Below are 26,451 nucleotides of genomic sequence, written 5' to 3'. Positions count from 1 at the left end.
ATTCTCACTTCTTTAAAAGAAAAAGGTTAAAAGACAATTTGAATACAACTGTAACAAATAACAGCAAACTGCTAAGTTTTCAGCAACAGACATGGGACAAAAACGGCACGCATTTATAATTTTATTACCTAATAAGACTTTAAGAAGGTAATGACTTACCAGATCTGCACCTGCCTGAAGTAAGACATCTGCTACATCAGTATGGCCATTTTCACAGGCATATGTCAGTGCTGTGTCACCTGTTGCTGTTGTTGCATGCACATTAGCCCCTGAAGCAGTAGTAATGAGCATGTAAGCTTTATGAAGTTCATTACAGAAAATACGCAACTGTCTTCATCATCTTTACCATGATCAGATAGTAATTTTTAAATTTCCCCCTTCCAATCCAGTATCTTTGAAACAGACAACTTAAATCATACTCTAGAGGAATAAAACAAGTAAACATAAACTAGAAGTTCAGTTTCAAGTAAGTTTACATCAGCCTCATCTTCAAAAGCTAAATTAGGATCCAACTAATAAATTACTTAAAGTTCCACAAACCTTTGCAGTCAACTTCAAGAAGCTGCTAGTGAAAGTGTAATGAGTATGGAAAAAGGTGTTTTTCTCTCAAGGTTACATTCTCTACAGAACCGTTAACAAAACTACTCCATACCTGCAGCTAATAAATATTTAACCAGCTCCAAATGACCCTCTTGAGCTGCCTCCATCAAAGGTGTGGAACAACCAAGTTCTATATCAGCTCCTGCTTTAATAAGAAAATCTGCAACCTCCAAAAAACCTCCACAGCAAGCCAGAGTTAATGCAGTTTCTTGCGTCTCTTCTGTTTGAGCATTGATGTTTGCTCCTTAAAACAAAATAAAACACCAGTTACTGAAACCAGTATCAGCTGACAAAGCCATTCCCTATGCACAAGGCATCTTTTTGTAACTTATGTTGTTTCTACAGCTGCAGAAATTTTCTTCTAAAATCATGGTGTATCAAATTTAAAGATTTCAACTTTAATGTCTTTGGAAATCCCTGAGGGCCTCAAAGCACTTATCTACAGCTTTTCAGCAACAACACCATCTCAAGATAGGCCAAGGCCACTGTGCAGAGCACAAGTTACCCACATTAACAGTTCATGGTTCAATGTCTGTGATAAATGCAAACCTGTTCTGAAGAACAATTCAGAATGACCACTTATAAAGGGAACTAGTAGAGCAAAGGACATTTTGAAAAAAAAAAAAAAAACCACCAAAAAAAAACCCCCCACCACAAAAAAACCACCAAACAAAAAAAAACCCCAACCACCCAACAACTGTCCAAAAACAGGAGGGCAGAAGCTGTTGAATGAGGAAACCAAAATTACTGTAACTTAGCTTTCCCCCTGCCTCCTAACATACACAGATACCTACTGAATTACAGTCCATAGAAGGCACAACAATAGTTACCTTGACCAAGTAACAGTGCCACCATCTCTTCATGGCCTTCTCTAGCTGCTTCCATTAATGGTGTGTATCCTTCATCGTTTACCTCTTCCAAGTTAGCTCCACGTTCAATCAACAAAGCTGCCAGTTCAACATGCCCGCCACAGGCTGCCAAAGTCAATGGAGACTCAAAAGAGTCAGCAGGCATGTTCACCTGAGCTCCACTATCAAGAAGTAATCTTGCCACTTCCACATGGCCATCCTAGGAATTCAAAAAAACCCAAGATCAAAAGACTGTCAACATAGAAGAATTGCTCCTCTTCTCCTAAGCTTTAAGTAGTCACCCACTCAAATGCCCTCAGAAGACACAAAGCAACAAATAAGTAAAGCAGTCCAAAAAAATAATTTAACTTGCTTAATAGTTTTCCTATTTTTTTTTACCCAAGTATTTGTATAAAAGCTAAAGAGCTATTATTAAATAGACACCCAAAGAAGCTTCAAGCACGTTTTAGTGAATATGTTCAATTCAAGACTGAAATATTTTGAGCCACACATTAAACTTTCCCACCAATCGTGTCAGTAACAAGCTGGTCAGCTTCTTCATATCAGACTCAAGTTCATGCGTTCAGGATCAGCTTGCTTAGGTGGGAAAAAACCAAACCAAGAAACCCACACAAAAACCCAAAACTCAAACAGCTGAGAGGGAGCTCAACACTTTTAGAAGCTTGCCTCCTCCACAAGAACAATAGCAAAATCCTCTGACACCCAGTACTCCTCTTTGTTAAAGACTGTAGACAGAACCATATGTGCAAAATTATTTAAGGAATACAAATTCTAATTAGTAAGTTACTACTCAAATGTATTTCTTCTTGTATTCTGCCAACAAATTTCCTAGTAACAACACAAGCAGTCTAATAAATAAAGGAGAATGAAGAGAATATCAGTCAAAAAAAAAAAATCTCCTGGGTGTAAGAACAGGTCTTGCTGTTCTTCCTGAAGACTACAAAACCTTTACACTGCAAACAAGTCACTCAATGCCAACGCTCCCCACTTTGACAAAAAGAAGGAATTTTGTTTGAAATTCAACATGCGCTTGCATTGTTAAATACAGTGTATTTTAGTTATAAAAACAACGCATGCCAGGAGTACAGACTGTCCTCACGTCCATGCAGGCTGTTAGTGTCTTGGAGTATTTACAGATTCCCAGCTTCTGGGGAGGGAGGCGGAAGAGAGGACAGGATTTAAGTTTAACGATTTTGCTTCCTTCCTTTCTTAAAAAGAAGTTGTGCATGCTGACATTGCTTGTCTCTTGGCTCCTGCAGAACTATTTCACTGCTCAGTTTAATATCAGTGCCAGGATTTGCTTTCTCCCTCCAAGAGAAAAGCCAAAACAAGACCATTTGTCAAGGGTTCCTCATACATCACAGGAGGCACCTGAACCTTCCCTTGGCAGGACCTTGGTAGGATTTTCCAGATACCATCATCATGCTGTCAAACTCATTTTACCAAAACAAGGTCTTAAGTTTGCTTTCTTCCTTTAGAAAGAAAGAAAATACTATACTTGACTGTATGATCTTTGCCATGTTTTTAGTATGCCATAAATTCAGGAACTATTTGAAGTGGCTTTTCAGCTCTATGTTTACACTGGAGGCCTAACAGTGACATATCCAGCTGCCACTCAGTCCTGCTTTTGTTTAGACAGAAGCAGAGACTGGCTTGGTCACTGCAGTCCAACAACAGCACAGACTCTCCAAGCTGGTTTTCTCCGTAAGGAAACTGCCACCATTCAAACTTGGAGCAACCAGAATGGGAAAAGGTCTAACACACAAAACACAGGACGACTGCATAGAACAACCAGCAGCTTACCAAGAACACGAAGCTAACCCAAGGCTGTCATTGAACAAGGCAAGTGTGCCTTGATCTCAGATTAATTCATGAGACAGCAAATTGCAGCCATTGCCATCCTTGCCAAGCTAGAAACCACAAGCCCGAAGAGCTCTTTTCCAGACAAAATACAGAACTGCCTCCGACATTTTTACACTTCATTTGAAGTGTTTTATACCTTCTTCTAATATACAGGGAGCAAAACATGATTTCCTCTCAGAAAAATATCTAGGACATTAACTAGGGCATATTCACCTTTTACATGAAATGACAATACTATATTAGGGAAAAACTCCAAGACTCCATAAAGAATCTTTCCTCAGGGAAATGCAGAGACAGTGCCTCAACCATTAGGCTCTGGCAAGACAGCTCACTAATCATCCCCAATCCACAACAAGCATGGCAAACAGCGGTATAAAGGTATGCTTCAAAGCTTCTTACATGGGCCAAGCAGCCTTGAGAATAACTGCTGGTGGAATAACCACACAAAGAAATGTTATCTGTGCTTTCACAAGCCCTGCAATGGGGTGGTGCTGTTCAGCTCTTTTGCAACAGCTAGGAAAATCCTCAGAACTGCTGTTAGATCACAAAAAGTCATCTGATCAACCTGCACAAGCGCACCAGGTGTATTTTAAGGATCAACCACTGTGGGCAAACAGTACTCAGCCCTTGCTGTGGAAAATGAGGTAACTTCAGTAAGAGGAAGCACAAACTCGATATACCTGCTTTTTGTTCCCAGAAGGCAAGTCACATTGCCCAGGAACTCATTTGCATTAAACCAATGTTAACTGCTGTCTATAGAAAAAGCTCTGTCAGAAGTCTTCCCAAACGCCTTGTAGAAGGTTTAAACAGTCTCACAGTTCTATAACATATATTCAAGTTCAATGCTATTCTAAAGAAGGTAGTTTTCTTCTGCTACTGAAGAGTGACAACTGTTTCTGCAGAAAAAAACATGCTGAGATGAGAAGGCCCTGTGCTGCTTTATTTCAGACTGCAACCTTTTCAAGTACTGCTATGGAAAGCTGCTCCCTCTCCTAAGCAGAGCTGAAGGTACTGAGACTCTCCGCTGTCTGTCAATTCCAAGCAGCAGCATGTAAATGCCTACTTTGGAATAGTTTCCTACAGAAATAAGGGAGGCAGATTTTTATTTTCTTTCCCTATTGCTCACTAAGTCTTTGTAAAAACTGGGTCTCAACACTTCCGCGAGTCCAATGGACTTTTGTTAGTTTGTTCATGGAGGTAAAAGAGTGGCAAGGAAAACAAGGCTTGCTCCATGAAATAGCAACTTTCTCTGCAAACTTCTGATCTGTGAAGAAAATGTCCCAACGAGAAGGCTACTGCAACATCGAACAACTTAATTCTATCGCCATGTTCCAACAATAAATTTGCTGCAAGGAAAGTGTCCATGATTTTTATAAGGCTAATCTATTCAGATTTCAGAGTGAGATAAACAATACCTGCAGTCCTGTTTATCTACATGCCTGCCTTTCTAATGACTTTTTGAGAAGTATGGTGCTTTCTGTTAATGATTCCCCTATCTGAAGCCATTAACTTCCCTCAGTAGGCACAACTGGCTGATTTTAGAACCATTACAGTTATTTCAGGGAAGGGAAGACTAAATAAGCATTTGCAGCACTCCTCTACAGCCACAGATTCACATGACGCTACGCAAGGCTAATGAAATGAAAAACCCAACCCATGAGAAATCATCTTTAGAGAAGAGGACAGAAAGGAAACCCAAGAGACAAGTTTTCAGTTTTATGTTGAAATTCCATATTCAAATGAAGGATCTGGCATATATCTTGGCATAAGGCACAAACAAACTACTGACCTACCTAAGCATGCTGCGGCTACACACCCTAAATAGTACAGAAAACCTCTGCAGTAAGCATTGCTCAACAGCTTACTGCAAATTCAGGGCCACAAAGAAAACGGGGCGGGGTCTAAAACTGAAGCCTAATTCTGCTCTGGTTTGTTTCATTTTCATTTCTCCAGCAGGAAAAGTTTCAAAACGTTCTCATTCTAGAAACACCAACTAACAGCTGCTGAATTTTTCACCCTGCTAGCTTACCCCTGCCAACCCTTGGTATGGTGCAGGGTTAACCAAGTCACAGCAGCATATTCACCTCTCTGAGAAGGGGTACCAAAGCCTAAACAATTCCTGAAGCAGAAATGAAGGGAATAAATGGGAACATTTACTCCACCATAAAAAGAAATCTCCAAAGGAAAAGGCCAAAGCAACTGAATCCTATTACCTCAAGTAGTATGTAGGGAATAGATTTCAAATAAGATATGCGCTTTAAAGAAGATGCAGATACATGAGACTTTACATAGCCCAACAGTACTTCAAACAGAAAAATCTATCTCTGAAGATGTGAATTTATCAAGTCTTCGTCACCACTAAATCCTGGAATAATTGTTAAATCTGGCACCAATTATACAATTTCAGCATTAAAATGTACCCATACAACACTTTTGCAAGGGAAAGCTTCACATGTATTTCTGTTCTACAGCAAGAAACTTATAAAAAACAAAAATCAGAGTTGTTCTCAGAATCATACTACATTTTATAAAAAGGTAATTATTCTACACTGTCATTTTACAATTGCCTCAGATAGGCAAAACAACATGAAAGTAGTCTTATTAGCAAGAAGTTAACAATGTCCCCTTCTGTTTCCTAGCTGCTTCCCAAACAGCTTCTGATCCCATGTTTGATGAGCACATGGCTACGTGAACCATACTGAAACAAGCTGCGCATGCACACCCCTCAACATAACCACCTGCACTGAAGGCATGTAGCTTACAAACTGCTTAAACATGACACAGGTATGTTAAATGCGTCCAGCAGCCAGGTTATGACAGTATTCACTGCCTATGTTTAGCACACTAGAGCTGTTAAAAGCCCTTCAAGAACCCCCAAGAATCTTCCACTTTAAGCTACTTAATTTAGAAATTCGTCTGTAAAGGATTTGCCCATCGTAAACTGGAAGTTGCTCGCCCAGAAGCCTGCAAAATTACACAAAGCAAGAAAATAAAGGTACTATTCAAATAAATTACTCTTATTTACTTTTGGCTATCTCTTGAAGTCATTCATTTCTCTGAAGTCACAAAAAATAGCTGTTTTGAACCAGCTTCCATGATTATCAGAAACACAAAAAGCCAAGAGCAAGTGACACAAAATAAGACAAGGAGAGATGCAGCCTACAGAAGCTGCTCTGGGACAATAAGCACAGCTCTACTCACTGATTTCTGCCATTTATGGGAAAAAAAATAATGAAGTGCTGGACATACAGAAATCTACTTATTCCAAGGACAGGTTAATATAGCTCTCCTGCTAATGCTCACACGATACAACTTCTAGCTGGTGTCACTTAAGAATTCAACTACTTTGTCAGCCCCAAGAGGAGCAAGTTCAATTTTGCTCATTTAGGAAGCACTATTTTTTAACCAGGTATTTCCCTCTCTGCCCTCCAATTTCTTCTGTGAAAGTACACAGAACTGAAACATCACATAGGTAGGTTCTGTACCAAAAGGAATCACTTTGTTCACCGTCAGGATGTGAAAAGTACATACACCTCACTGCTCAAGCCATATATCTCTTACCATGCAAGCCTCCATAAGAGCAGTATGCATTTCATCTGTCTTGTGTTCCTGGTCTGCACCAGCTTCCAGCAGAAATCTCACCATTTCTAGATGACCTGTAGGGAGAAAATATTTAACAGATAAAACATGTTTCACAACTCATAGAAAGGGTCTAATGTATGTAACGAAGGTAACAGACAGCCATGCTACAACATAAAGTCCCCTGGAACACTCTTGAAAGACATGTTCATATCTATGCATTCAATGTGCACAGAAGTTTAGCATAATTATTATAAATATAATTCAATTCACTTAAGTTTCTAAAATCATGTCTGCACTACGTGTGTTCCTTGAAGTGACAGTAGAGCCAAGCAGCGCATGCTCCAGGAGCTTTACCAGCATAATTTATTTTCTGGAAAGATATTTCCCATTTTTTTCCATCAACAAAATATTTGTTTTTTGTTGGGAAGTCAGGATTTCCCCTCTGCTTGCTTGACATTAAGGATTTAAGTTAATGCTCTTACGAATGGCATTCTAACCAGTCCCTGAGCTCACACCGACCCTCATACCATAAAACACATGAAGCAGATAGGAGTTCAACCATCTGTAGGAATCCTCTAAAAATAATGACACCTAACAGCTTTTTGAAAATATTTGCTCTCAGCCACTCCATTAATTCATGGCTATAATTCATCAAGTCCTGTATCTGTGCCAAGTCCAGTCAACTTAGCTACACAGTCATGACCCACACCATACGCAGGCATATTAAACCAAGTCTAACAAAAAACACCCCCACCCTGCTGTTTTGTAACTCAACATAACTGTGGCTAAGCCTTAAAAGTAGAAATACACCTGGCAACATCATCAACAGCACAGATTCTGCCAAAAGAGACTATACTTTGCACCCTTCCCCTTCTTTGGGACAAGTTACTGACCAAATATCATGTGTCATTCTACTACAGGAAGCAAGCAACATGAGGAAATAAAGAGCTTATCTTTATGCCCCAAAGATGCGATCTGAAGCAACATAGAAATTCACAAAAGACAGATAAATCATATATAGGTAAAGCAAAAACCATAACAGCCTAAGTATCTTTACTTCTGCCCCATATATCCAGTGAGCAGCTGATTAAGCACCGACTTTTATTTTTCATTTCAACTTTCCAAGCTCACTGCAGGATTCAGAGCCCAAGCACATTTTCTCAGGGAGGGAGTGTTTTGCAGTCTCTATCCCCTCTCAAAAACAGTCTTTGCTCCGAGAGCCACCACAAAAGAAAGTTACCACAGCTTATGAAGGTGTTCAGCAACAGCGAAACAAGAATTTATAAAGGCAGGTAAAAGAAACATAGAAGACAAAGACTATCTTGTACTGAGGTGCCACAGAAGTACCTCTGCTACTGACATCAATTACTCTATGATGCCAAGAGCCACCCTTAATAGCTCTAATAAAACATGTCCTAAGTGACTGTAAGAGCAACTGCTCAGCTGTGTGAACACATCTGGCCTCTTAGTTACCATCTTCAGCCCTTGCCTGGGTGATGCAAGATCGCTGCCTAATTCTCTAAGGGAGGCAAGAGAGGCCTGTTGCCTAAGCACTGGCACCTAAAATGCAAAGTCCTAGATTCTGCATGTTTTCCAGGTGCTAAATCCTTTAAAATGCAGTCACTTCTGTATCTATGCAGAGGTATTTTGTATAATATAGCTACAATACAGAAAGTTTACTATATTTACTCCTCGTCTCCTAATTAAATAGATAATCTTTTAAAGCATGACGACTTAGGCAAAAGGTTTGTATCTTGATACTTACACTCTCCCCACCTATCATCATTCTACACATGGCACCTACATGCTATGTGGTATCACAGCTGGGATAAAAGTATCAGAAAGGGTCTATTCAAAGCCTTTAAATTCATTTTGTCCTGGACAGAAAGGCTGAATAAATACATGTTTGAGAAGACTTTTCACACCTGTCACACCTTTCTAATAAACGTGGTATTCAGTACTATACCTTTGTAGCAAGCCAGTGTAAGTGCACTCTCCTTGAATTCATTGGAATGCGTATTTATGCCCGCTCCATTTTCTAACAGCACTCTGGCCACTTCCACATGGCCAGCACTTCCTGCTTCCATCAGAGGAGTGTGACCATTCTCATTATGGTCCTCAATACTCGCACCTGATTCCAGCAGTACTTTCACAACATCTACGTAGCCTCCAGCACAAGCATACGTAAGGGCTGTATTGCCTAAAGCCAGAAGAGAAAAAAGTTTAGCAACAGATTTTGATAGCATTTCTACACTTGGAACTTCAACTTATGCTCCATTTCATCCCCTTTTACCCAGCTACCTTACAGAACAGGGTTTTTCTTTTTTTGGCTACAAACCAAGAACTACAGGGCGGAGAAAAAAAGCAAGTAACTGCACAAAGGAGCTCAGTGCTGACAGGCTGAAGGTCTCCATGTGCGTGGTGACTGTATCGACACTCATTTTCCCATTTCTATCCCAACTCCTGTCACAAAACCCCATCCTTTTCTTGTTGATCAGCAGGGACATACTACACGGTAAAAAAGAAAGCTCAAAACAAGAACAGAATGAACTGCTGATTCTAAATCAAGTCTTAACACTTCTACACGGCTAGTTCAGAAACGCCCATAGGCTTTACAAGGAGATGAAAACAATCTCCATGAAAAAACTACAAAGATATTTATCTGAACAGAATAGGCAAAATATGTGCCTTTGTGAAAGATACCTTGAAAGAAGTTAAAGGTCAAAGCAGTATTACTATTCAGAACTACTTCACTGAAAAAAAAAAGTAGTAAGGTGCCTTCTGCTATCCCAACTTTCCTCATCATTCAGGGTCAGGACTCCATTTGTCAATGTCTGCTGACCACACACCATCTCTCCACCTCAAGGCCCCACGAACTTAAGAAAATTACCCAATTTGGTCACTTCAAGACAAATGCCTACCAAACCACTGTAATGAAGAGGGGTGGGGTGGTGTGGTAGAGTACATCTTATGTTTACTATTTTCCCTTGGTTTCCTAGACTTGAAACCAAATAATTTCTATGTACACACAAACTTCCCCAATTGTGATTAAAATGCTACCTGACAACAAATCCTACGTACGCAAAGACCTTTCAGTTCTTAATTGACCTTATCTACCTTTGTATGTATGCAACCAACAAATATAGCTTCATTTAAGAAAAGGCAGAAGCTAAATAGTAAAACCACAAGGAAGCATTCTGCATTGCCGGGCCAAGAGCCATTCCTCCCAAATTTCCTCACACACAAAAAGATTTGCACACTGAAAATCTCACCTTTCAGTAATTTTCAACAAGCTCAACACACTTAATTTACCTGTTGATGACTGTGCATTCACATCAGCACCATGAGCTAGCAGCAACTTGACAATTTTGACATGTCCGCCATTAGCAGCAGCCATTAAAGGTGTTATGTCTCCTTTAATACCACGGTCCTCTACATTAGCATGCATTGCCAGAAGAACCTGCAAACACAAAGGCGATCAACAATTCTGGCAAGTGACAAACCAGCACATGAAGATGGTTGAAATGCTACACAAAACCCCTACTTTCACCAACACCCAGTTTTGTGTTAAAATCAGTTAGAGAAAGTAAACACAAAGAATGCATTTAGTAACATTCGGTTCACATCTAAGTCTTCATTTGCAGTTAACTGACATCTACTACTATAACACCACCTCCCAGGTGCATGAGACTGGAATACAATTAATTCAGCACTTATTTTTGTACAGATACACAACTAGGAAACCAACCTGTGCAAGCTCATAATATCCTGCTGAGCAGGCTAAACAAAGGAGGCTTTCCCCTTCTTCTGTGTGCTCGTTCACACTTCGTCCTTCAATTAGCAACTTCCGCACAGCATTTACATCTCCTTCTGAACAAGCCTCTGCCAAGCTGCGGCTAATAAAATAGAAAGCATTTAGAAGTGAAAAAGGACTATGCTTGAAATGCTTGCTCTATGTGCAGAGTAAAAATCCAACATGCCATGAGGATGCAGCCAACAAAAAAAGAAACATGATCAAAAAAATGCCAACTGTTAATTAATGAGGTGCCACTTTTACACCTCAGGTTTTCCACACATCTTTTCTGAAAAATGAGCTTTGGTAGTCCCAGTTTCAAAACACAGGTTTTGTCCCACTTGTTCTCTAAAATAAGATTCAAAGAAAAAGAAGAACTGATTAAATCATGGTAAGTACAACACCATGAGTATTCCCTTCCAAATCTGCAACCATAACTCAGGGTTTTATTCACACTCTCTTTTAGCCCATGATCAGAGGACACAGAAATCACGTGTCCATCTTAAAACTTTAACTTTTCTTCAGCACCCTAACTGTTAAACTACATCACCTGCATCACTTCTCCTGTAACAAAAATAACCACTTTCTCCTCCATCCTGTGCTGAAAGCCCCAGAATTTTGTAAGACAAAAATGTTTCAGTTGCAACCCTAACTCAACCAAGCAGAAAAAGTGTAAAGTTCTCCTAGTTTGGTAAGCTCTAATCCAGAAGTACTTGTGGTTGTCATGTCACTCCGTAACTTCTTCTCTTCTATCATTCAAATTCTGTTTCAGTCAAAAAAGGGTCTACTGGAAGCACATTTTCAATCTCACTGATCCTGTCTTCTGCCTGCATTGCTGTATTGGGTCTGGCTGAGTTCCATAGCAGCCCTCGGTGCTGTGCTTGTATCTGTAACTAGAAAGGTGGTGAGAACACAGAGTGTTTTGACTACTGCTGAGCAGTGCTAGCACAGCATCAAGGCTGGATATTCCATACCATATGACATGTGCTCAGATACAAAAGCTAACAGAAAGAAGGAAGGGATGGCATTTGCTATGTATGATGTTTGTCTTCCAGAGCAACTGCTATGCATGCTGAAGCCCTGCTTCCCAGGAAATGGCCAAACATCGCCTGCTGATGGGAAGTAGGGAATAACATCTTTTTTTCTTCCTTCGCTTCTGCATGTGCAACTTTTGCTATTGCTTCATCAAACTGCCTTTCTCTTGACCCACAAAGTTTTGGGGTTTTTTGCTATCTTATTTTCTCCCCCGCCATTCTGCTGAGGAGGGGATTCAGAGTGGCTTGGTGGGCACCTGGCATCCAGTCACAGTCAACCCACCACAACTGCCTTCATTCCAAAATAGTAACTGCTTTGTGAGAATAAAACTTGAAGTCTAATGTATTTCTCTATTCTGCTCCAAATAATTGGATCAATAATAATAAATCTAAACTAATGGCCTCACCCCACCCACTGCCCTTTCATCTCTTCCCCATTTAGGAAGTCCTACCCACACAGGACTAACTCAAAAGGAAATGGAAAAATAAGGTATCTGACAGAAAAACACCGCAAACCATACATCTCAATGAGAGTATGAGCAATTCTTAAAATACTAAAGATATAAAAGCAGGCATTTGTGCACACTAATGTAAACCTGTATACGGTACCCAGGACTCCTATTTAATTCATGCTATCAGACACAGCCTTAATGTATGGAGAACTATTTCTCAAATGTGTCTGTTCAATTCCCACATTTGTCTTTATTTCCCACAACCTCTGTCTCAGTAACAACTTCGGCAATGGCCACCATTTACAAGAGAAGAGGCAGCTAGGGACAAGGAGGGACACACGTAGAATAGAAGCAGACATAACACCAAACTACTCTGCTCTTCTTCGTATGCCCTGATAATACACCAGGAAATGTTTCTTTGAAGTTACTCAGTATACAACGAACAAACTGCCAGCCAGCACAGCAGCACTTGGTTGCTCCTGCAGACATTCTGTTTCTGTTGTATTGAAGCTTAATGACAGCCTAGAAGGCTACCTTCTTTTTCTTTCCCTCATGAACGCCCCAGTAAGAAATAAAATGACAAATGAAGCCAGGAAGTCCAGTTAGAAGGTAGCAGCTGTCTGGCCAAGGCTCTGTCCAAGGTCCTACCCAACACAAGAAAGCTGCTGACCAGCGTGAATCTCCACTCCTGCAAGACTTGATTTCCTTCCCCAGTTAAAACAGCACTCTGAAGTTCTCTAAAACAGACTGGGTTATTTTTTTGGTCCCAAAGCTGGTTTCACACTATGACTGAATTTAAGGAATTGCTGTTTTTTACATCATTCTAAGGCCCATACTATTTAAGAGCTTGGAAATTTTGTTTCTACAGTTACTCAAGTTAAATTACTTGGAGTGCAATTTCTGAATTCTAAGCAGTATTCATGGCTTCACTCCCCATTGCAAGACCTGATAGTCCAGGAATATTTAACAGGAGAATCACAGGGGATAACCTGGCACCAATTCCACTTGAGTAAGAGTTTCACCATCCTGTAATTAGAAGTGATACAACAAGAAAAACTGCTTCTAGAAGTAGCAAACTGAAAAAAAATCCAGTATAAAAGTTGGCTTACTTGTCCGTCTGCCCTGCATTTGCTGTGCTTTCTGCTCTCATCCGGGTAAGTGCAGCGGCAGCTTCATCCAACGCGCAACTGACCGAAGAAGTCAGTCTGCGAAGCACCTCAGGATCTGCAAATGCTTTACCATCAGCTGTAGACAGCTTACCTATTCCTTTCATCCCAATTTACAACAAATGGGTACACATGCCAGAAAAGGAGAAAACAGAGAAGTTGAAATTGAGCCTATGAGATCTGTTGGCAGAAATATTCCAAGCACAATGAACTACAGCTTCCAAAATGCAGGGATTAACTGTTTACACCACTAGTTTAAAAGCTGCACTCAGATGTGACAAGCATGAATGAAACCCTCGCATCCAGAGAAGGCATTATTTTTTCAACTCTTGACAACTACTTACTATAAGCAACTAGTAAAGCTTTTAATCCAGCAACTGTTATAAAACAAACGAGTGTTGAGCAATTTAGATTTTGATATAAGGCTGCAAGGCAAGGTTGGGTATAATTTTTTACTCAAGCTTCTAAAAATCCAACATTGGAGGAATCTGATCAGAAGCACAGCCTTCATAGAAAACTCTCATTTTCCAAAACTTGAAATACTTCAGTGAACTTCCTTCTCTTCAGTAACTTGCACAACCTTGCCAAGTTTGCACAGCCTTACATTCTGCACTTGTATTGTGCTCATATGGATTAGACTTATGCAAGCAGTTCCAGAACGGACTCATGTGTAAGGGCCTCAGGATTAAACCTGTATGGGACACTAGTACTTACCTGCAGCTTCAAGTAAAGCTTCTAATCTCGCCTGGGTTTCTGGATCTACTGTTCTCAGGTCAGCACCATCAGCAGTACTTGACAAAAGCAATTTAGAAGCTGTTTCCAACATAGGGTTTTCGAGATCATCCTGATCCAAGATAAATGATTCCACCTGGAAAATAACAGGTCTAGTTTAAGAATGATAACTGACCAAAACCCATAAAAAACCCACAGTTGTAGTTATCACTTAAGCATTTGCTTTTTAAGCACTGAGCCAAACCATCCTCAGTTGACTCTAAAGGGTTTCATTTCGCCAATGGAAGCAATATCATTTTCTAAAATTACATACAAAGACTGTACCTTTTATCACCTGATCCATTTGTTCTGTGACAGGAAACTACATGATACACCAGAAAAACTTTAAGACTGACTTCACACCTCCACAGTGCACTCTACAGCTTTCAAGTCCCACTTAACACAGGGAGGGAAAAGTGAAAGAATAGACACTACTCTAGAAGGTCTAAAGGTAGCTGCCATGAGTTTCCATGCAAGCTGTTAGTTTGGGCTTTTTTTTTTTCCTTCCCAAAGCATGAAAAGATACATATAGCAAGGACAGAATTATTCTAATTCACACAACCCAGTCATCTTTCAAAGAAGTAACCTACTCTCCAATGGCATTAAACTCTACTAGCACACAAACCATAAAAACTAACAGGCATCACTATTTTCATGTCCGTTGTTTTCTTGACTTGCAAAAAAATTCTCACAGCTAGCTCACTTCTTTCAAGTTTGATGTCTCCTAATCCAACATTAAAAAAAACACACCACAAAAAAAAGGACCAGCGATATTTTCCATATATAACCAACGTAAATGCAACATAAAAAGGCTTCACAGAATTCTTCTCAACAAAACATTTATTTAAAACTTTACCTACAGAATATGCAACCCATTGTATCTACCTTTTCCAGAAAACAGATGCTCAGTGGCCCAAGTTCTTCTAAAGATCCTACTTTCCTGTACTCTCCATTTGTTCAGGTTGTGAAACACAGAAATTGGGGAAGAGATCAATATATTAGAGAGAAAAGCCCCTAGCATCAATTTGTTTTAATGCCTGTACTGGTTCAAGTAGTTTAGAGAAGACACTCCTGTATGAGCTCCATGAACACACCCCTAAGCCAATGAACTAGCCATCCAACCATTTTATAGTTACGAAGACCAAGTTTAGACATCCCTCAACAAAGCTTAACAGGCTCAAAAATCCACACCTTCAAAATTAAATCAAAAATTAAAAACAAATCCCTATCCAAAAATTAAGCTCAATCTAAATGCAAGTCTGCCAGACAAACAACCCATATCTGCCAGCCACCTCTACACGATCAAAAAACTTCCATCACCTTTCGACAAAAGCAGCTAATGTCTGTAATAGAGCAGTAACCTATTCCTACATGGAATACAGTTCATCAAGATAGGAATACAGTTTAGTTTATCCTTAAGATTCATGTGTGCCTCCAAAGTTTAAAAGCAGTCTCATGAGCATCACAAGTTCAGATTCCTGAAGATAAGTGCCCTAAGAATTTACGTGGGCAGACAAACCAGGAGTGACCAATTCATCTCAGGGCTCCTGAAAGGTCTCCCTCCATCCTCCTATCTCTCCTCTCATCACAAGTGAAGAAGTCACACAATAGCATCTTCTCCTGCAGTCTGCTTCCAGCTCAAAACTTGCCAGGATACAGTACCAGCACATAGCTTGAACCTAAACATGTTCTTTGTTTAGAAACGTAGGCTGAGAACTACTTTTAAAATTACTTCAATTTATCACTTCAATGGTACCATTGAGAAACAAAAATCTGTCAGGCAGCTTTTGGAAACACACAAGTATACACCTCAAGGGTAGCCCTCAAGAAAGCTGGAGAGGGAGTTTTTACAAGGGCTTGTAGTGACAGGAAAAGGATTAATGGCTTAGGCTGGAAAGGGTAGATTTACATCAGGTATTAGGAAAAAACTCTTTACCATGAGGGTGACAAGGCTCTGGCACCAGTTGCCCAGAGCAGCTGTGGGTGCCCCATCCCTGGCAGTGCTCAAGGCCAGGCTGGACAGGGCTGGGAGCAGCCTGGGCTGGTGGGAGGTGTCCCTGCCCATGGCAGGGGGTGGGCAACTAGAGGACCTTAAAGGTTCTTTCCAACCCAAACCATTCTGTGGTTCTATTCTAAGCCTCCTTCCACTCCTTTGGAGCCTCTCTGCCCTCTTTCTTCAAACCTGGGAATATAGCAAGCCATAGGACATGAGTTCCAGCTTCTGATGAAAGCGGCTCTGATGTCTACAGCTGCGAACAGGACAGTACTGCATATTGCTCTGCAGCACTACTGTTTTTTAAGTGATACTCGCACAGGCTGAAGCTTTCCAGTTTGGCAAACTGGTGAAGGAAACTCCTAGTTTCTTCCCCAGTCCTAAGGAACAGTTCACTCCTGCTCTGCCAGGGCCCTTTGCTGGTCACAGCCAGCTCTGCTCCATGCATCTACACCACCATTTTTAGGTGGTTTTTGGTTCATCTAAGGACCTGCCATTTGTCTTCTTCCAGAGGACTAAGCTTGCTGCAGGAAGCAGCAAGAGAAAGGAACTACGCTGTTCAGGAGCCAAGCGACAGATTTCACCACTGGAAAGGCAAAACTACTGAGCAGTTGGAAGGATTCTTGGCTCACTCAACTCGTGCAAAATCTCTGCTACTCAGACTAACTAAAAAAAACCCTCATCTGAGCAAGATATTTAACAGCTGGTCGCAGTTCTTCCTAACACTGTGAAATATTTGCTAAGGAAAAAGTCAAAATAGGAAAACGTCTCTCCCCCACTCACATCCTCTCCCCTCAAATTAGGTCTTTTATGCAGTTTAAGTTTCAAATGGAAAAATCTTCCTTTTTTTTTCCAGCTAACAATATGACTGTGGTTTGATAAAAAAAAAACAAAAAACAACTATAACACAAGGAGAACAGGGACAAAAAGCAGTCCACTTACAAGAAACACAGCACCAAGACAACTGCAAGTTATCTGAAGAAAACTCCTTTTGCATAAAGTTTTGAAAATGCTTATTTTAATTGCTGTCACTTAAACCATTTCAGAGCAACATCTCAAGAAATTAACTTAGATAGTCTAATTTTGTTATTTATTATGTTCAATATAGCTGGTTTTCCTCCTCTAAGGTATAAGAGATGCATCTTCAACCTGTGGCTGGCAGAACTTTTCATCAAGTCCCCATTTACGCTCTAATGTATTCTCACAGTTGCCTTTTAGCTTAAGAGTTTCATTAGATCTACAGTCTTGTCTTTTCTGCCTGTTCAACATGACACAAAATACCATACAGGGTGATAGCAACAGAAGACAGTGTCTAACAGTGGTGAATAAAACTATTTTGTTAGAAGTGAAAGTTCCATTTCGTTTCTCAGAAAAACACTGCCTTCTCTACAGAAGCTACAAACGAAAAGACAAAGCATTTCCATTTACCACGCCAAGTAAACAGATGTTTCCTTTAATGGTCTTCAGATGTATTTTATTTCCCTTAACTAAAAAGAACATGTAGAAAAGTACACAAATGCTCCACCTTGCATATCAGAATATTTAATCTGGGTTCTCAGTCAGTACTTCTCCGATCAAACAATACTCTGACATAATCCAATTGTTCAGACAGTCCCCAGCAGAAGGCCTTTTACAAGATTTCTCCTCCTCTCTCATCCTGCAATAAAAATCTCGTTCCATATTTGCCCAAGTTTATTTTGCCTGTAATCACTTCTAGTGTATTTGACGCTTCTATAATCAAGAAAGATGCTAGAAGAACATCACCACCAAATTCAGGCTACGCTCAAACAGAACGGCCTACAGTTTTGATGCATTGAATTCAACTATAAAGAGAAACTAAAAAATGGCTTAGAAAAGCATGATGTTAACAGGTATATAAATCCACACCTCAAGGAAATGTCATGCTACAAGCACCTTAGCGTATGTTCCAAGTCCTGTTTTTCCAAGCAAATAAAGTTTTTCTAAATTTTCCAGGTAATTTAACACTAAATTTAGATTTTCAACTTTACGTGCTTTTCTTATTAAAAAGGCAAGTTCTTCCCCACTTAGCAAAGCCTTGCAACATCAAATTCAGTTCTGCACATTCATCCTCTCCCTCAGTGATCTCTTTTGTCCCTGTGCACACCCCCAGGCTCCTGCAAGGCACTCACACAGACCTACACATTTTGTTTTCTCTGTTTTTTGAAGTACAGACTCAAAAGAACCCACCTGTTCTTTTCTCCTCCAATCTTGAGGTGATCCTTTTGCTCCCCTGGTTTTCCCCATCAAGTAGAAAATAATATCAATGGATTTCCTCTTTACCAGACCATAATCAGAAGGTGTAACTTTTTACAAAAAACTATTCTGTGGGGCAAGATCATATCTTTTCTTCCGTGTTTCATGTACTGTTCTGCCACCCAGTACATGGACCTACAGATATCTCAACCAGGTAAACGCTGATCCACTAGGACTCATGTCTATACACCCTGTAGACATCCCTGTAATAAATAAGTCAGTATTTTTATGTTTTGACTATCGAATACCAGATACTGAACATACATTTTAATAAATGCCAGGTTAGAGCAGGAAAAAAAAAAAAAGTACAACTGAGTTATTTTGCCCTAACTGGCATGGCTCTTGCCACCATGTGACACTAGATCAACTGGAGACATAATTCAGTCCTAGATGCCGAGTCAAACTGCAATCTCACCATCATGTCATATACATCTAAAACTGCCATCAGCATAGATCCCACCGTGGACACACTGATGTAAACATCCTCCCATACCCCCACACCACTGTCTTCCAAGTCCATACATATGCCTCCACATGGTCTCACACAGATAAAAACTAAGGTCAAACTTCCTCCCATAGTTTCCCCTCACAAAAAAAACCCAAACCCACACACAAAAAAAAAACCCCAACAAACACCTACACAAAAAAAATTCCTGCATTCATGATTTGAAGAGAAACAGTCACCTATTGATTTCAATTTTACTACTTTTAAGGCTAAACACAGATTAGCATCTTCCTAGTTTTATGTCAAGCCAGGGAGGGAGGGTAGGAGGGAAGATCAGTTCCACCTACTAACAACTGTCTCTTCACATCTTCTACACGTACAAGATAGAAATCCAGTACTCCACACCAAACAATTAAACAACTCCTCTAGAACCACTCACCAACTAAGGTATCAAGCTACTCAAGTCTTCTCACTACCAGAATTGGTACACAATACCCAAATTAACATTACAAGCCACAAATGACAGCAACTCTAATCTTACTCTCAGAAGTACCTGCCATATATCGGCAACCTAGTACGAAAACTTTGTGTGCATCAAAACACAATAACCAGTACTACATATCTAACCACAACATGATCTAACTCTGACAATACTGTACAATTTCACCAATAAAGAAATTCTAATCTTGTTTGATGCTATGCAATGAAAGAACCCAAGAGCAAAGCTAAAGGCCTTTTTGTTATGCTAGTGACTTTGGTACCTTCAAAATGTCACTTGGCTTAGCATCTGAACCCCGTTTTCATGCCTAACACTTCGTAATATTTACACTTTATATCAATATAGTCTTCAACAAAGCAGTACCACAGAGCTTTATGATTAAACTTTACAATAGTAAAGAACAATAAAAGCAATGATTTAACATTTCGTTTATGAACAATGGATGAAAGCAGCTAGTTTCCAGCATCCACCACCTACTAAAGCTTGTACAGCAGGATGACAAAAGCCCATTTTTTATCCATCTAATCAGTACATAGCTGCCATGAAAGCTCCGGTCATTGAACATCTCTAGCATTTGTTTATCACCATTTTACAGTTTCTCCTCCTACAGCTCTGCTGTAAGGAAAACCCAGAGACATTAAGAAAAGGCTGTAAAAAGTCATTTTCTCCTTCTTATCACAGGTTCCCCACTGATTTCAAGAGCCCATTTTGCAGATTCATCCCCTAGTCCTCCTCTTTAAGGCGATACTGCATGCACACAGTATTAATGTGCTACTGCTTTCCAGCATTTATTCAGAAATCAACACAAGAGTAAACATTCGAGACCCTACATTCCATATAAATTACAAAAATTAACACCATATTTTTGTTACGTGCCATCCAACAGCGGATGCACAGAGATGGAAGGCAGCAAACAGCTGCTGAATTGTTGGTGCATTTAGGCACAGTGTCATTAACCCAGCCCAAACATTTGCTCATAAGAACCTGAAGAGCACCTTGGCCGAACATGCAGCAACATCTTCCTGGAAGCAATGCAAGTTACTAGCTGTGTTTTAGCTATTATTTATACTAAGAAAACAGACAAAATGGTATTACTCTGTCTTGAAGCCTTACCTGAAGACATGCTCAAAAAGAAAGAAATGGTAAACAGTTCTTAAAAAAGTATCAAGCAAACAGTGAAATCCTGTTTAAGTGTCTGGCAGTTAGGCTGCAAACAGCAGATCTGGAAGGCTGTGAAACAGCAAGTTGCGCTCATTAACATAATAGGATGAAACATTTTTAAGCTTCAGTGTTTTTAAGCTCCATAAAAAACAACATCTGAAACCTGCTTTGGATGAACCACGCTAGCCCAGACAAGTATTTTAAATAGGCCCAAAAAAACACCTTTCGTGAAAGGATATTTTCTCTGCAGGATTTTCTATTTTCTAGCCTTACAATCCAACAGCAGATTTGTTTCTCACCTTTTGTCAGTTGACTCCCATGATATTTGCCTCTGATTAAGGACCAGTTACAATTTTAGAATTTCTTTATTTTTTACCTTGCACTTAGGCCTTTGGTGTTTGATACCCAGACAGTGCCAAACGGATCCTATGAGAACCAAGACTTAGTTCAAAGCCCTTCCTAAGAACCTAGCGTACAAGGAGTGGCTATTGTCATGTAGCCAACTTCCTTACCTCAAATAGGCCTTAATCAACAGTCCTTTTGCATTATTTCTTATTGAGGTACAGAAGGACTTACGGCCAATTTGCAAGTGCTCTAGAACGGTTCATTTTTCCCAGCATCAAAATTTTTGGAGAGCAGCAGCAGTTTTTGAAGACAGTATGAAATTTGACAAGGATTTTTCAAGTTCACCAAGTACTGCAAAGCCACCTTCAGACCAAAATGACAACAATTACCAGACCAGTTAACAAACTTTAGTCCTACTACACTGACAACTTACTAGCCTACAGAGCCAAGTTGCTTCAGATTCTTCACCTTCTCAGCTAAAAACGGCCCTCATACGGTTTTAATCCTGATTTACATGGGGAACTCCTCATGTAAGCAGCAGAGCCTGACCCAGAGTTACACTACCTTCCCCTTGCACTCTAGCAACTCATACCCAAGATAATCTCAGCTTTCGCTCCAGAACAGTTTTAGCTCTCACACCTTCAATGGCAGAGAGCCAATTATTTCTGTCCCTGTCCATCAACTCACTAAGACAACAGAGTGTTTTTATAGCCAATGTCATTTGCTTATTTAAAGCTGGACTTGCAGAACTTCCACCTCAGAAACATAATGGGCCAGACCGGACAGGCAGGAATTGGACACTAGGCTAGCACGTGCGCACACCCCCCACCCCTACCCCTTTTCTTGCAGATCATAGGCTAGCCTATAAACTCCCCTGCAATCTGGGATCAGTACCCCTCTCAGAATTTTCTTCTGTCCGTTCTTGTATGAAATATGGTCCCCAAGTGTTTTTTGGCTGCTGATCAGCTCCACTGAGCACCTACTGGTCACTTCCTACAGCCTCGCAGATTACTGTGAAACTGTCCCAAGTTACTGCAAGTCACTGCCCCTCCCCCAAAATATACCTGTCTCTCCATCTTCCACAGAACTTTCACAAGCATTCCTTTAAAATATTTTCCACTGCTCACAAATATAGCCTACGAGCTTTTATACTATTACCTTGCAACTGGAAGACACAAGAGGAAATAAAACAACATTCCCAGTGCAATAACAAAGTCCAACTCTGAATAGCTACTTATGTTTTCTTTGCACAACACAGCTACGTATTTTTAATGTCTTAATATCTAAACATTCAACACATAGAGGGACTCATGAGGTAAAAATGAATCAAAACAAAGCGATGATATATTTGGAACATGGCAAACTGGGCCAAGCGTTTCAAGCACCCATTTTTCACTTTGGCATCCAAATCACAACATACAAATAGGCAAATCTGCAAATTATGATGCATAATTCCACCATCTTTTGAACCTTAATGGGCTATCAAAGTCTTTATATGCAGCTTTAAATTTTAAGTGTCAAGAAATCATTTGGAGTCTCGTAAAGAAAAAAGCCTCCTTATTTCAAAGGTAACTCATAATGTCCATACAACATACATACACTGCATTTTTTGTTCATCTTAATCACAGGTCAGCTCAGCGTTAAGAAAGGGTAGACAATTTTTCCAGCCTCTCACAATGCCCCCTTCTAAAGCAAGAACTTCACATCTGCTCCCCCTTACCCTACTACCTTTTAACCCTTAGAGTATCACCTCTTAACACTTTCAAAAATGCATTAACTCATCTCAATTTAAAGTCTGCTTACTGGAAAACATACTCTGATCTGAAACACCTAGACAAAGCAATACACTTACATCTTAAAACAGTGGGAATAGATTTTTACTTTATCAAACTAAGTATTAAGGCAAAGGGTATGGTTCTGCTTTTTCACCTAAGGCTACATGTTTTCAGGTTAAACTACCACTTATTTTCTGTGTTATGTGTGTATAACAGTCAATGCAGGTTTCAAGCCCTTTTAAGATTTAGATCTTCACAGCATTATTAAAAAATTATATTAGAAATTCCATTCAAACTTCACAGAAGACAAGCCTCTGGCATTGCTTGCCATTTTTGTGGGGACAAAAAGGAACATCACAACCACCTAATTTATATGACACAACTCTGAAGTGAAAGCAATGGTTTGCTGGATGTTTACACAAGACACCATTTTCTTTAAAGATCAGCTTCCTGGTTACTGAAAAAGAAAGCATACACTGAAGCCGAGTGAAGCAGACTATCTTGCCTACAGAATTTCAGCCTTGCAGTTTTGTGGGTTTTCTTCAAATCTATTTTAAAACAGGAACAAGCTGTGTGATTCTCCCTTGCTCTACCCAGCTACTACAGCAGCACTGTCACCGCAGACAGAGACTTCCAGCAGCATTTCTCCCCTGTACAGTGAGGACTGCTTCCAGTTATCTGGGATACACTGTCATATCTGCTCTTTCCAACACGGAATGACCCTCCCCAAACCTAAATGCCTTGTTCAGCAGAAATCTGAGGTCCAGCAGCTGAAATGTCTCAACAGTGTCTTCTTCCATTTTATTCTGTCAACTATACACTCCATTTCATTCACTGCTGCTAAAAAAAAAAAAAAATAAGAAGGGGAAGGGAGGAAGAACCATGAGAAGAATAGCAGCCCATGCTGCTGAAATGGCATAACACCCTCCTCATGACTGGCACCAACAGAGTTTCTGCTGCAGGGACACCTGCATTATTACTGCAGTGTGTTTCTGATGACGAGACAGGTGCTGATGTATTCACATGAAAATTCCCTCCGCTCCTCTGTAGTCTGTATCCCCAGCATTACAAGCAACAATAAAAAGACCGAGGCTGGCAGACTGAAACCTATAGCTTCAAGAAGGTTGTGATACTACAAGGAAGACCTTCTGTTTAATATTCTTTTCCCATTTCAAATGCTTGGCATATTTTCACAATAAACAAATTTATGCATTAACTGGTATTCAGCTGCAATCGTTCATGTGAGAGATTTCATACCATCGTAAAAAACACCACCTCAACTCATTATCTTATAAGATTCCCTGTCCCAATCTCACATTTATGTGGGCAAAAAACTTACAAGTTTTAGTCTCTGACGTTAATATCATGACAGGATATAAAACCTAAAAATTTTAGACAACAGTCTAAAACTGCCTGCCATCATCCTTCTGAAAGCTCAGCTTCAGACAATACTTTTATAACAATAAAAAGCTGATAACTTGCCAGTCCAACCACCTGAACCCAGGTATGCATCTTCACTCTCTCCCCAAGTCCCACTAAAATGCTGAACATGGCCTTTTGGTAGAAACCATCTCTTCTGGAACAGGCTTGGAAAGAACTGACCATAGAAGCCAAGCTTTGACAGTGTATGAATAACTCAGACTGCTGCTGTCTCTGCAGCACCCCTCAGATGCAGTAGTCTACATCAGAGCAACTGACAAACAGGTAACACCTACAACAAAGGTTGTTCCCATACTGTCACAAAGCCAAAATGGAAACTGCTCTCCACAAAATGACCCTGACAACTGAAGGATACTAACCAGACAGCCTGATCCCATACAGGCAATTTTTGCTGCCCTTAGCAAGTAACCTGTCATTTCTTCCCAAATGATAAAAGTCTATCCATCAGAGAGACACAATGAAGGAAGCACATCACAACTATGAAGAAAGCAGATGATGCAACTGAGCTTCCCAAATCCGCCAATGTCACACTCTAACAACTGTAGCCCCCTAAGGCTCTCTCAAGTATCTGAAGTAGGCATCACTTAAGCTACTTAACACATTACTTACAGGGCCACACAAATCAAAGCCTACTCAACAGCTGTAAAAAAAGCTTAAGAGGGGTTCCTTTGCCTCTGACCACCTAGCCAATTCTCCACCCAGACCATATCACAGGCCCTTTAAGACAAGCCTTCTGAGCTATGTAAATGGCATTTTGCATTTCCCCACCTCTCCTGCTGAAGGACGGCTCAAGGACTCTAAATCTCTGTGGATAAGCTTGCACTTCAAGCACATCCTGACAACCATCACCACAGACTCTGACCCCTAAGCACCACACATGGGCAGCTTTGACTGATGTAGCAGTAAGAACTAAGGAATACAAGAAGAGTACACATGGAGTACAGAGCAACGTAGCTGTATGAAAGTCTTTCCAGTTTCGTCACTCAATGTGTAAGAAAGGGCAAGTACATTGAGCAGGACTCTGCTCTTAACAGAAGATTTTGGACATTGACCTGAAGAGCACCTCAGAGAGACACTAGCATTGCTGTCAGTCGAACAATGCATGTGTTACTAAAAAAGGACTAAGCAGTCCTGCCGTGCACTGTTACATCCTATTCCTCACTGCCCTACTTTCAAGGGACTAATTATTCTCCTAAGCCTTGTTTAAGGAAGGTGAGCTCCCAAGAAAGAGAAAATCCTTCTCTAACAGTTGATCACATCCCTTTTCCACTGAACTCACCTTTTGTGTTGGCTATATACTCCAAGGACAGATCTAATGGATGCATTCTCAATACAAGCATTTCCAAACCTGCAATGAAAAGCCTTGCTACACTGATAGATCCATGTCAACTGATTAGAACCTTGAAGCATCCTCCTTTTAAATGAAACCTCAAGAAAAACTGACAACTGTTTAAAGAAAAAATAAAATCCTGAGCTGTTAAAAGCATGAATTCCTCGTTTCAATTCTGCCATCTCTACAAGAGAAATGCCAATGATAAATTATCTATATTACTGGTTAACTTCAGGGGGCTTGTCTGCATGTTTGTTGTCTGCAGAGTCTTCAAGAAGTACCTTGAGCCTTCTTTTCAGAGCCCAACAAGCAGCCATTTCTCTGTCCCTCTCAGGCTTTGTTGTAACAGATAAGACCCTTAACTCTTTTGAGAAGGGAGTTTAGAGCAGCTTAGCACAACTAAAGGTGGCCCAACTTTTCACAAGTGCTTTTTCTGGAATATTTTTCACCTCTTCCATTTCACACAAGCCCAACTTCAGTTCAAAACTGTGTACACCCATCCATTTCCAGCTGAAACAAGTTGTTATTCTAAGGATTGTAGATCAGCACAGCTGAACAATGGAAACACAACATCGTAACTTCTACATAGACAAAGCTAACAGCAATAAAGCTCTCCACAGAAACAGTGCTGCGGGGCCTTGCCTTCACCCAGATTTTCTAACAGCATAGTTAAAGCCTGGTAATACAGGAGCAATTCTCTTAGATTTGAACACACACTTACCTCTTGCAATAAGGCTAGACATCAGACATAACAAAGCAGCTTCTCTGTCGTCCACGCCAAGGAAGCTGCTGAACTTAGGAAACTATGTAGATTCAGAAGAAAAAGAGGACAGGCATTTATACCTATTCATGTCAACCACAGGCAAGACCACTCTCCTATCCCTCAATACACATAATACAAAACATCAGAATCCTACGTCCATTCAAAATAATTTTCCAAAAAGAAAGCCTCCATTAGCGCTGCTACATAGTGAGTTTTCACTGACAGAGCACGCTCCATTTATTTGTAAGGTTAAGAAGAGGGAAACTATCGACTTTCCCAGTCTTCACTGAGAGATG

The 26,451-nt window shown here is 40.2% G+C and overlaps 1 protein-coding gene across 5 annotated transcripts in view; it reads right to left on the bottom strand.

The window, feature by feature from the left end:
• ANKRD17 (ankyrin repeat domain 17) overlaps window positions 1-26,451 on the bottom strand; it is a 94,620-nt gene that overhangs the window by 36,733 nt on the left and 31,436 nt on the right. For all 5 annotated transcript variants that reach the window (XM_037392134.1, XM_037392154.1, XM_037392144.1 and 2 more), the window contains exons 2-10: window positions 14,074-14,227; window positions 13,303-13,459; window positions 10,663-10,810; window positions 10,227-10,374; window positions 8,881-9,114; window positions 6,894-6,988; window positions 1,431-1,668; window positions 653-844; window positions 160-269 (exon numbers count right to left, since the gene is read on the bottom strand). In XM_037392134.1, coding sequence (XP_037248031.1) covers window positions 160-269; window positions 653-844; window positions 1,431-1,668; window positions 6,894-6,988; window positions 8,881-9,114; window positions 10,227-10,374; window positions 10,663-10,810; window positions 13,303-13,459; window positions 14,074-14,227 — 1,476 coding nt within the window. The remainder of the gene's footprint in view (window positions 1-159; window positions 270-652; window positions 845-1,430; window positions 1,669-6,893; window positions 6,989-8,880; window positions 9,115-10,226; window positions 10,375-10,662; window positions 10,811-13,302; window positions 13,460-14,073; window positions 14,228-26,451) is intronic.

Source organism: Falco rusticolus, chromosome 1, assembly GCF_015220075.1.
Source record: "Falco rusticolus isolate bFalRus1 chromosome 1, bFalRus1.pri, whole genome shotgun sequence".
NCBI classification, from domain to species: Eukaryota; Metazoa; Chordata; class Aves; order Falconiformes; family Falconidae; genus Falco; species Falco rusticolus.
Note: the sequence above shows the minus strand (reverse complement) of the source record. Positions and strands in the feature narration are given on the sequence as shown.